At 41.3% G+C, this 13,473-nt stretch overlaps 1 protein-coding gene across 7 annotated transcripts in view; it reads left to right on the top strand.

The window, feature by feature from the left end:
* The window catches only part of CAMTA1 (calmodulin binding transcription activator 1), a 2,097,701-nt gene that overhangs the window by 2,008,661 nt on the left and 75,567 nt on the right, over positions 1–13,473 (top strand). For all 7 annotated transcript variants that reach the window (XM_075328219.1, XM_075328220.1, XM_075328218.1 and 4 more), the window contains 4 exons: positions 6,675–6,817; positions 9,644–9,840; positions 11,168–11,246; positions 11,478–11,793. In XM_075328219.1, coding sequence (XP_075184334.1) covers positions 6,675–6,817; positions 9,644–9,840; positions 11,168–11,246; positions 11,478–11,793 — 735 coding nt within the window. The remainder of the gene's footprint in view (positions 1–6,674; positions 6,818–9,643; positions 9,841–11,167; positions 11,247–11,477; positions 11,794–13,473) is intronic.

Below are 13,473 nucleotides of genomic sequence, written 5' to 3'. Positions count from 1 at the left end.
TAGCCCTCACTACAGAGGTGGCATGATTTACCTTTCAATTCAGCTTGACAAAATGAGAAAGGTAAAATGTCAAGCTCTGGTAGAAAAAAAGCAAAAAAACAATTTCCCTATAATCTGGCGAGGTATGTTAATACTTCATGACCCCAAATCATCAAATCCTGCAAAAATATTTGAAAAGTTGCATTTTTTGTGCAACATGAGAATGAGCAAGAATTTTGCAATTTTTGATGTTTTCTTGCCAGTTATAACAAGCTCAGCCAAAAATGGTGGAGGCATTGCGTACCTTATGCCACAAATATTATTCAAGTTATATCACAGGATATGTATTGACATAACAGGGGCTCCTAGGCTGTCCCTCAGAATCGAGACCCTGCGCTGTCCCTTATCTCAGAGGTAGGCTTGATGGTAGCCAGGTCCGAGCCCCCAGCATGACCTTGACTCCTGTTCAAGCCCTGATCTTAGTCCCCTCTCCCCCACCCTTAGGGCGGGCTGGAAACACAGTAGCAAAACCCCACAAGCGACACAGACAAAGGAGAACCAAAACTCATACAAACTACACTCAAACACAAAGGAGAGACAATATGTGTAAAATGGAATAAAGAAAAGGGAAGGAAGTAAACACACAACGGGGGAACTTCCACACCACTCAAAATTGCAACTACAGGTCACCATAAACCAGAATCGCTGGAGCTAAGCTGAAGCTATTATCGACGCGTACCGCAAGAAACCAGTACCTTAAATATGAAGGAGATAGCTACATGTGGCAATTAGCAACCTGAGCTCCTAGTTCCTGCTCACCAGGCTGCAGAAATTAACTCCTTCAGGGCTGAAGACCAGTGAACCTGAATTAGCCAATGCCCGGCTCTTTCTGAACAACTCTGAAGCATCAGGTTGCTTGTCAGTGTGAACAGAGTCTGACGCCACTGTGCTACCAAGTGCGTACAGTGCGGAACATCGCATGATAGTTGTTGGCTAGACTAAGATTTGTGGTGAGGCAAATAGAGGCTCTCTCCAAGTTTAAGACACATCTGATTCATTAAGAAACATTTTCCTTTTAATGAGTCAATACCGTCTTACTCTAACACGACACCTCATCAAAACAGGTGTGACCATCGTGATGAATCAGGACCTCTGCGTCTATATGCTGCCACTCAATAGCTACGATGTGATCTGCATCCTTAGTTGAGTTTTGCCAATAACATTTGCCAACTAATGTTAGTGGGTCAAGTGGCAGTGGCCACTCATAACCAAGGGTAAGTTACAAAGACCTTGATGGGCTCCATTACAACCATCATAGTGCTTGGCACTGGAGTCCTTACAAACACCTAACAGCTATTTTAAAACCTATATGCATGCTCTGTGCAGACACTAATGCAGCAGGGGTATCAGGGGGAGATGTGAGGACGAGCAACCACAGAGCTAACAATCAAGCAACGGAATTGTGAATGGAAATACCAAAACAGTTAAGAAGTTTCAGTTGCTCAACTACTTATTTACATTCGAACTATATAATGAAGCAAAGCTCCGTGCTCCAGTTTTAGAAGCATGAAACAAGCTGGAAGTTACTGCTTTTCAATTTCCTCTCTCCTTATCTCTCATATTAGTAACACAGAGAAAAAAGTCAAAGAGTAATGAAAGATCAGAGAGGAAATTACAAAAATATCAGCAAAAGAGACTATATCATTCCTACCGGAAACAAGGAGTACAAGCTGACGAACACACCAGCGGAATAAACAATGATGTGATAAGAGATGAAGTTAGCAGAGCTTAGTTTGCCACAAGAAACAGAGCTAAGGATGTCAGCTCCTTGTGATATTATGGAAAGATATATATATAGATAGATAGATAGATGATAGATAGATATATAGCTAGATAGATAGATAGATATCTAGATAGATAGATAGATAGAGAGATAGATGTGTGGGTGCAATCAGTACCATAATTTGAATCTCATGGATCCCAATGCAAAAGCTTCAACGGGTCCCCCAATTATTGCAAGTCTTTAATAGCATTGGTCTTTTTATAAGTTAAACGGATTTTGGGGCTTCCAAGGATCTAGGGCCTGGGTGCGATTGCAACCCCTGCACCTATTGTTGTTACACCCCTGGGTATAATCCTAGTAACTGAACCCCCTTAGAGAAATCCACAAAAATAGAAATTTGTCGAGAAGGAAGTTATTAACCCATTTGACCTGGAAAGTAGGGCTTTTTATAGCATTGAAAAAAACATAGCCTCCAGGCATGAAATGTTGCATGGGATAATAAAGTCCCCATGTATTTTTATGAAGTGCTGCCTGTTTTGGGAATTTCGAGATGAATAAATGGATAGTTGTCAGTGTTGAGTGGTTGTGACCAGCTGCCTACTGTAGATGAAAGCTTGGCTAACTTTAAAAGTTTTCGCAGGACATATGTGTCTGGTAATTGATATGTCTTCTGGTCTCTGACATGGAATGTAAAATCAAATAGTTTTTCACACTTCAGAGTTTTATTTTTACACTAGTCACAAAGCCCCGAGATGGAAACTGCTGAGAGTTCCTTCCATGATGAGCTGCCAAAATCCAAAACAAAAACCTTTTATTATAGTTTTGTTTGTTAGGATGGAAGAAACTAGATGTATCTGCAACTTCAGCTTTTATACTGAAAGTAAGGGTTGAGGGATGCGGAGAATATGAACAACTCTCACAATCAGCTTCATCAGTCAGAAGATTTTTCTGATGGACCTAACCTATTTAATGGACTTTTCTGATGGACCTAACCTATTTCATTTATTAAATGACTAGTCGTTCCTTTGAATGGGTGTCATATGGTACTACATTTTCCCTGTAGAAGTCTTGCAGGAAAAAAATTATAGTCAGATGATGTTACTGGAGTTAGTGCAAATCCATTTGCAAGACCCGGTCCATCAGCCACATCAATAATCTGTGATCACTGCATGGGAGCCGTGAAAACTGGCTGTTACCTGGTTGCAACCACGGTTCTTCTTTTGTTTAGCCGCCCTGGCACAATGTCATCATTGCAGCGTGACACACATGTAACGTTGCTAAACCAGAGGAGAGCTGCAGATGCGATCAGGTCGTACACGGTTCTCCCCAATCCAATCCTACAAACTCATTCTTCTGGCAAATGGACTAGGTTGTTCGAATTGTTTTGTACCAACTTTTGGGCTACCAAAAGCGATAACAATAAAAGTAGATTAGGGAAACTATACCTCCTATAATAAGATGACTGTTATGCTTGCAGGGTGAGCACTGTATTAGTGGGTCCACTGGACCGAAGGTACCGTTCACTTGCCTGAAGGATCTAACTAGACAGCCGCTGAGTCTTTACTACCACCACTGGAGGTGGCAGCAGGCACACACGCTGGTAAGCAGCTGGCAGAGGGCAGCCCCAAGGGATCTGCAGTACCCTGGCAGCTGGCACCATGGACACAATATAGTCTCTGGTAGTACAGACAGCAACAGCAGGTGGAGTCGTGGATCCATCTGGGATGGATGGACTAACGACCGGCATGGATACTTGCAGTGGTGAGTATTCTGGTACCTGGACGGCGTGGGTGGTAGCAGCAGGACAGGAAACTGGCACAGCACTGAAATATAGATGAGTGTCAGCAGCAGAACTCAGCACAATGACAGCAGCACAATGGGACCTGAGAACTAGCACCGTAGGAAACTTGTTGCCCAGGCACCTTCCTTAAGGGGAAGTTGCCTTAAATATCTGAAACCTCTCAGCTGACCTGAGAGGCACTTCTGGGTCAGGATGCACTGGCCTTTTAATAAAAGGGTACGTAGCCACGTGCACACTTCAGGCAGTACTAGAAAGCCTGTGAAGTGTACACAGGCTCTGGGAGACAGGAGCATGAACTAGGGATGGGGCAGCCACCACATCATGGCTAGACTGGTGAGAGAACCGGCGTCCCCACTGATGGAGGAGGGCAGGACAGTACAGGATGGCCTGACTACTTTCTAAAAAGAGGTTGTTATTTGTTATTGGTTGGCATAATTGAAATATATATTTTTTTTAAATTAAGCACTTGGTTCAGGACATATGACCTGCATATAGAAGGTGGGAGAAGGGGGCACCAAAATTAAGCAAAATCAGTAAGTTTAAAAAGTTGAAGTACAAATCACAAGTTTTGCAAAGTTGATTGGCTTTAGGAGTAATAGAAATGATATTGTAAGTCCCAATAGTAACAAGGACGGAGGTGATTTTGCTACAAAACCACACAAAAACGTGCACGGGAATTGATTTTTGTAGCCATGAAAGCAGTAAAACCAGAAGATTAGAAAAATAGGAATGTGTGAGATATAAAGAATAACGCCTGCAGTGTCCATGTGACCGGCATCATAGCGCTTGGCAGTTTACGTGCGCCCGTTGTGGGACAGAAAATGTTTGTGCCTGACATAGGGATGTGGTGTGGAAAGGGGCCGTACCCCGTGATGTCAGTCAGATGTCAGGTTCTGCAGCAGACGTGCTGTGCATGATAATTCAGCTGGAGGAGGAGGTGACATCATCTCCACTGCACCAGACTGCAGTATCAACAAAACAAAGCCGCTCACAGAAATACAACTAGATGTTTGCACTGAGCCTCGCTTTATGGCCATTCGCCCATCAATCTCTCAGATGGGTTCACTAGGAAGCACCTAATGGGCCAATATCTGCATGTAGACACTGGACATTAGTCAGACAAGCTGAATTTTACACATGTAGCTGAGATCATTTATTTGTTTATAGATTTTTTACATTCTGTTACATTTTTTACTTAATATATTTATCTGATCATTCTATGAATAATATAACAAAAAGGCATATTGCAGGTTCTCATTATAGTCATTTTTCTGCAATTTCCCTTTTTCTCTCTCTCTTATAATCATAGTAATTAAACAGGTTTCAATTATCGATTTTATAATGGTTTAATTTATTTTCTGTTTTTGGAAATGTTAGTAAACAAAAACATATCATTGCTCTATCATTACTATTCTAAAGGAGTATTCCGACAGGAAAAAGTGACACTTATCTACTGGATAGGTGATAACTTTTAATGGGGTCCGACTGCAGGAAACTTATCGGTGGAGTTCTAACTCCTGGAAACTTATCGGTGGGGGCTGACTGCTCAAAACTTATTGGTAGTTTTCCAACTGCTGGAAACCTATCGGTGAGAGGGTTTGACTGCTGGAAACTTAATGGTGGGGGTCCGATTACTGGAAAATTATTGGTGGGGTCTGACTACTGGAAACATATCGGTAGGTTTCCAACTGCTGGAACCTTATCAGTGGGGTCCAACAGCTGGAAACTTATCGGTGGGGTCCGAATACTGGAAACTTATCGGTGGAGGTCTGACTGCTGGAAACTTAATAGTGGGGCCCGACTGCTGTAAAATTATCGATGGGGTGCAACTACTGGAAACTTATCAGTAGCTTTCCAACTGTTGGAACCTTATCGGTAGGTTTCCAACTGCTGGAACCTTATCAGTGGGGTCCGACTGTTGGAAACTTATCGGTGGGGTCCGAATACTGGAAACCTATCGGTAGGTTTCCAACTGCTGGAACCTTATCAGTAGGTAGGTTTCCAACTACTGGAAACTTATTGGTAATTTTCCAACTGCTGGAAACTTATCGGTGGGGGTCTGACTCCTGGGAATAGACAGTGCACTTGCTCAACTACCTTGCCATTTGATGTTTTTGTATTGGACTGACAGAGAACTGTACTTGACTATGCACAGTATCATCTGTATTGAAGAAATGCAAAGTATCATCTGTACGGAGAAATGCACAGTATCGTCTGTATAGAGAAATGCATAGTATCATCTGTATGGAGAAATGCACAGTATCATCTGTATAGAGAAATGCACACTATCATCTGTACGGAGAAATGCACAGTATCATCTGTATAGAGAAATGCACAGTATCATCTGAATTGGAGAAATGTACAGTATCATCTGAATTGATGAAATGCACAGTATCACCTGCATGGAGAAATGCACAGTATCACCTGTATGGAGAAATGCACAGTATCAACTGTATGGAGAAATGCACAGTATCATTTGTATAGAAAAATGCACAGTATCATCTGTATGGAAAAAATGCACAGTAAAACCTGTAAATTTAGAACTTTTAATAGTGGAATATCATCTGTTCCTCTTTGGATTCTCTGTATCTGATGTCTTCCTATTAACATGTATGTCATATATGCTCAGTGTCGTATTCTATATAAAAGTATTATTCTCGATACCTATTTACATTGTGCATCTAGCAGTAGATACACAGTACAGTGTTCCTGATCTGGCATTCTGGGTGTTTTTCAATGTTTCTGTTCAGTTCCATATACAGTCAAATGCCCGGTATCACTATCCGATAGTAACCACTTTGTCCTCTGTACTCGAGCCATCTGGTGTTATTCTGTATACTCTATATGGATCATCTGTCTTCATTGCGAGAGATCAATATATATTCTTATTGAATATACTGTATATTGATATATGCACAATAACACTTCTTTTTTCCTATGTGCTAGAGATCAATATCTATTGATGATTTAGATGTATTATTACTGCTTCAGCCATGTTGTATGGTCACATATTTGCAGGGTAAATCATCTTTTTTTCCTACAGCTTTCACCTGTTGGAATATAAACACATAAAGAACATATAAACATTGTGCTGCCTTTCACTCTCTCTAGATAACCAGTTTAGAATGTCGATTCTGGAACGTTTGGAGCAGATGGAGAGGAGAATGGCTGAGATGACGGGTTCCCAGCAGCACAAGCAAAGTGTGGGCGGAGGCAATGGAGGCGGAGCCAACAGTGGGGGGAGCCAAGCACAGGTACAATGCCTAAATATAAAGTGTACTGGAATAGGGTTAAACCTCAGGACAGAGCAACAATGTTTTTTTCTCTATAATTTATATATAGGTTTCTTTTGTGCTGATTATTGCTAAATAATCGATTATCACATATGGAAAATTATAATTCCACTATAATATTGCCCCTATATACAGGAACATAACTGCTATAATACTGCCCCCTATGTACAAGAATATAACTACTATAATACTGCCCCCTATGTACAAGAATATAACTAGCATAATACTGCCCCCTATGTACAGTAGTATAATTTCTACAGTTCTGCTCATATTCAAAAGCAATATAGGTCTAAAATACTATCACCTATATACATGGATATAACCACTATAATAATGAAATATATGAACAAGAATATAACTACTATAATACTGCTCCTATGTACAAGAATATAACTACTATAATACTGCTCCTATGTACAAGAATATAATTACTATAATACTGCCCCTATGTACAAGAATATAATTACTATAATACTGCCCCTATGTACAAGAATATAACTACTATAATACTGCCCCTATGTACAGGAATATAACTACTATAATACTGCCCCTATGTACAATAATAATAACTACTATAATACTGCCCCTATGTACAAGAATATAACTACTATAATATTGCCCCTATGTACAAGAATATAACTATTATAATACTGCCCCGTATGTACAAGAATATAACTACTATAATATTGCCCCTATGTACAATAATAATAACTACTATAATACTGCACCTATGTACAAGAATATAACTACTATAATATTGCCCCTATGTACAAGAATATAACTATTATAATACTGCCCCCTATGTACAAGAATATAACTACTATAATACTGGCCCTATGTACAAGAATATAACTACTATAATATTGCCCCTATGTACAAGAATATAACTACTATAATACTGATCCTATGTACAAGAATATAACTACTATAATACTGCCCTTTATGTGCAAGAATATAATTACTATAATACTGCTCCTATGTACAAGAATATAACTACTATAATACTGCCCTTTATGTACCAGAATATAACTACTATAATACTGCCCCCTATGTGCAAGAATATAACTACTATAATACTGCCCCTATGTACAAGAATATAACTACTATAATACTGCCCCTATGTACAAGAATATAACTACTATAATACTTCCCCTATGTACAAGAATATAACTATTATAATACTGCTCCTATGTACAAGAATATAACTACTATAATACTGCCCCTATGTACAAGAATATAACTACTATAATACTGCCCCTATGTACATGAATATAACTACTATAATACTTCCCCTATGTACAAGACTATAACTACTATAATACTGCTCCTATGTACAAGAATTTAACTACTATAATACTGCCCCTATGAACAAGAATATAACTACTATAATACTGCCCTTTATGCACAAGAATATAATTACTATAATACTGCCCCTATGTACAAGAATATAACTAATATAATACTGCTCCTATATACAAGAATATAACTACTATAATACTGCCCCCTATGTACAAGAATAAAACTACTATAATACTGCTCCTATGTACAAGAATATAACTACTATAATACTGCTCCTATGTACAAGAATATAACTACTATAATACTTCCCTTTATGTACAAGAATATAATTACTATAATACTGCTCCTATATACAAGAATATAACTAATATAATACTGCTCCTATGTACTAAAATATAATTACTATTAAAGGGCCATTTACACGCAACATCGCTAATGATATATTGTCGGGGTCACGATGTTTGTGACGCACATCCGGCGCCGTTAACGACATCGCAGTGTGTGACACCTATGAGCGACCTTAAACGATCGCAAAAGAGGCAAAAATCGTTGGTCTGTGAGAGGTCGTTCACTTACCAAAAATGGTTGTCTGGTCAGTAGCGATGTTGTTCCTCGTACCTGCGGCCGCCCGCAATGAGAAAGGAAGGAGGTGGGCGGGATGTTCGTCCCGCTCATCTCCGCCCCTCCTCTGCTATTGGGCGGCCGCTTAGTGACGCCGCTGAGACGCCGAACGCACCTCCCCCTTGAAGGAGGGATTGTTTGGTGTCTCCAGCGACGTCGCATAGCAGGTATGTGCATGTGATGCTGCCGTAGCGATAGTGTTCGCTACGGCAGCAATCACCACATATCACTCCAACGACGGGTGCGGGTGCTAACGCTCGCGACATCGCTAGCAATCGCTAGCGATGTCGCAGCGTGTAAAGCACCCTTAAAACTGCCCTCTATGTACAAGAATATATTTACTATAATACTACCTCCTATGTACAAGAATATAACTGCTATAATGATGCTCCTATGTACAAGAATCTAACTACTATAATACTGCTACTATGTACAAGAATATAATTACTATAATACTGTCCCCTATGTACAAGAATATAACTACTATAATACTGCCCCTATGTACAAGAATATAACTACTATAGGACTGCTCCAAATGTACAAGAATATAATTACTATAATACTGCCCCAAATGTACAAGAATATAACTACTATAATACTGCTCCTATGTATAAGAATATAATTACTATAATACTGCCCCAAATGTACAAGAATATAACTACTATAATACTACCCCTATGTACAAGAATAGAACTCCAATAATACTGCTCCCTCTGCATAAGAATATGACTACTATAATACTTCTACCTATAGGTAAGAATAAAATTCCTGTAATGTGGTTATATTAGAATAAGAATATGGGTCTGTATTTCTTTGGTTATTTCTATATAACGTGCACATATCTATATGTTTGTGCTTTATTCCCAGTGTGCCGCTGGGCCTGGCTCCATAGGAAGTTGTTTTGAGAGTCGGGTGGTGGTTGTGTGTGAAAAGATGATGGGTCGGGCCTGTTGGGCAAAATCCAAGCACCTGATTCATTCCAAAACGTTCAGAGGAATGACCCTCCTTCACCTTGCTGCTGCACAGGGATATGCCACCCTTATCCAGACCTTAATCAAGTGGAGGTAAGAGGAGACAAGCCTCCTGTAAAGAGATCTGAAATACTCAGTACTGAAATATGCAAATCAAGATAGAATGTATCATTGAGACAGTGGAGAATTATATACTCCTTCTAGTTCAATTGTACAAGAGCAGGAATATGATTATTATCTGTATACAGTGTATCCACCCATATCCTGTCCACCGCCATTAACTTGAGAACGGCGGCAGCTATAGGCATAGTAGTGGTGTCTAGGTATAGTAAAGTAGCCATGCGCTACACAATGAAACCACCTATAGTGCCACCTGGTGGAAAACAACAGAGTTAGCATTTTTATCTCGAAAACGGAACAAGATAGACAAAAAAAGTGAATTACAAAATTGTAGGGCATCATCAATTCAATACGAATCGACACTTTGCATACAGAAATGCTATGATATGAAACCCATGACCCCCCCCAACACATTGAATGTTGGTCACGCATATGGCGCTCATTTAACTTTGATGCTCAAAGTGGCCCCCGTCAGCTGCAATGCACATCTGGACTCTGCACAGCATACTGTATCTTGCTGCACATTGTGCAATATGGTAGGTGACACGTTTGCACAAGCATCTGTGATACGTCGTCGTAGGTCCTGCAATGTTGGTGGAGGGGTCGCATACACCTGCTGTTTGATGTGACCTCACAGAAAGAAGTCCAATGGGGTCAGGTCAGGTGAGCGTGGAGGCCACTCCACACAGCCACCATGCCCAATGACTTGTAGGAAGGTCTCCATGAGGTATCGCTTCACGTCCACAGCCTTGTGAGTTTTACTCATTCTAATCATAGTATTTCTGTATGCAAGGTGTCGATTCGTATTGAATTGATGATGCCCTACAACTTTGTAATTCACTTTTTTTTTCTATCTCGTACCGTTTTCGAGATAAAAATCCTAACTAAGTTGTTTTCCACCAGGTGGCGCTATAGGTGGTTTAATTGCGTAGCGCATGGCTACTTTACTATACCTAGACACCACTTCTATGCCTATAGCTGCCGCCGTTCCCAAGTTAATGGTGGTGGACAGGATATGGCTGGACACACTGTATAAATACAGCATGTTCTGTAGCACTAGTGCTGCCACCTAGAGGTGAAATGAAAAGTTGTTTATTACACTGCAAAACATTTATGTATGAAAATATGTTGTCAACCATTTGTACACAAAAGCAGCAGAAATATATAAGCATAGAATGACATGGAACCCACAGATAGTTACTTATAGGATGACTCCCGATGTCTTAAGAATTGGAATATAAGAAGCATTTTAATACTGATATCCACTTGAACTGATGACATTTTGCATGTCTATCTACAGGACAAAGCACGCTGATAGCATTGATCTGGAACTAGAGGTCGATCCTTTAAATGTTGATCATTTTTCGTGTACTCCTCTGGTAAGAGCACAATTTCTGTACTGTATGTAAATCTATATTCTCGTTATGCCTAGTTCATGCGTGCCCAACCTCTGTCCTAACCCTTGTGCCATGTGATTTCCCAGGTGAAGGAGCCAAGCATGCATAAACAGCATGTAAACAATTCCCATTCTGTACAATGTAACCATTCAGTGTGAAGGAGACCTCCCAGAACAGAAAACTAATACTATATTGTCTTCATTTCTCTCCCAGATGTGGGCCTGTGCACTGGGTCACACCGAAGCTGCGATAGTGCTGTATAAATGGGACCGGCGGGCAATCTCCATCCCCGATTCTCTCGGCAGACTCCCTTTGTCCATCGCCCGTTCTCGGGGCCACGTGAAGCTTGCAGAGTGTTTAGAACAGTTGCAAAGGGAAGAACATTCTCAGCTGGGACAAAATGCCCGGTTACAGTGCTCCCCCGGTGCTGAGGCCAGTGCCGATAACTGGTTACATCAGTGGCAGAGCGAGGCCATGAACTCACAGGAGGCTCAGAAGGGCGTCACAGTTATTTCAAATGCCAATACAGGTAAGACTGAGGAGCACTGGTGGCAAATGGGAACCCCCAAAAAAATCAATTTATGCAAGAAATTCGATGAGGCTCCTGGAATTTGCCAGATTGAACATAATCATTGGGGGTTGTTTCATTTGGACTTACATTTCCCATAACCCCCCAAAAAAAATAATACAAAATGTGCAAGGACCAAAAGAGTTGCAAATTAACTAAAAATAGCTTCTATTGAATATAAGTTAAAAATAAAAACAAAAAAAAACTAAAATATATCCAACACAAGGACATATTGGTGGTTGAAGCTACAGGGAAACCCATATACTAAGAGTGGCACTGGTCACAAAAAAAGAATAATATATAAAAATGCAAATAGCCAATAAATACAGTATAGAGATAGTAAATAAATATGTGCAAATGCATAAATTGAAAACTGATTTGAACGGGAGAGCCAAAGGAATGACTGGGAGAACTGGTACAGGGAGAAGAAATACACCCCCCCAGTGAAAACGATCTAAGGCCCCCTTCACACGTCCATGTGTCCGGTACATGTGAGGTCCGTTTTCACACATACCGGAGACACGGACACATGTAGACCCATTAAACTCAATAGGTCTGCGCACACATGTGTGTTTTCACATGGAGTGTGTGTCTGTGCTTAGCATACATGTGTCCGTATGCTCCACACGTAGACATGTCCCATTTTTCTCCAGCAGTACAGGTGTGACACGGAGCGCACGGAGCGCACACTGATGTGATCCATGTGACATCAGTGTGAGACGTACCGGAGAAAAACACACCTGTGAAATAAAATGCTCTTCTATACTCGCCGGTCTCTTGCCCTGCTGTCTTCTTAGCTGCTGTCATTTGCTTCCGACCCCGGCTCATTATGCTCATTGCATATGCACTGCACCGAGGACCAGAATCAGCAGCAGCGCCGGAGACAGCAGCACCATGGACAGGTAAGTATAGAAATTCATGCTGTCCATGGGCTATGTGGATGTCATATGGATAGAGCACTGACAGCACAAACACGAACACACGCACACTCATGCGCACCTACACCATGGACCGTGCAAAATGTGTATGTTTTGCACAGACGTGTGAAAGAGGCCTAAGGCTGAGTTCACATGTCCTGTAATCATCCATTAGAATGGATCCTGCAGAGATCTGTTGGCAAAATGATGAATGATGGATCTGTTTTTTTAACATAAGGGGCACTTTGCACATTACGACATTGCAAGCCGATGCTTGCGATGCCAAGCGCGATAGTCCCCGCCCCCGTCGCAGCTGTGATAGCATGGTGATAGCTGGTGTAGCGAACATTATCGCTACGGCAGCTTCACATGCACTCACCTGTCCTGCGTCGTCGCTCTGGCCGGCGAACCGCTTCCTTATTAAGGGCGCAGGTCGTGCGGCGTCATAGCGACGTCACACGGCAGGCGGCCAATAGAAGCGGAGGGGCGGAGCTGAGCGGGACGTGAACATCCCGCCCACCTCCGTCCTTCCGCATAGCCGCCGTGAGCCGCAGGACGCAGGTAATGTGATGTGTGCTGCCGCAGGAACGAGGAACAACATCGTAACATCGGTCCTTCCGAAATTATGGAAATGGCCGACGCTACACCGATGATACGATTTGGACGTTTTTGCGCTCCTTAATCGTATCAAAAAGGATTTACACACTACGATATCGCCTGCGAC

This window comes from Anomaloglossus baeobatrachus, chromosome 11, assembly GCF_048569485.1.
Source record: "Anomaloglossus baeobatrachus isolate aAnoBae1 chromosome 11, aAnoBae1.hap1, whole genome shotgun sequence".
NCBI lineage: Eukaryota > Metazoa > Chordata > Amphibia > Anura > Aromobatidae > Anomaloglossus > Anomaloglossus baeobatrachus.
Note: the sequence above shows the minus strand (reverse complement) of the source record. Positions and strands in the feature narration are given on the sequence as shown.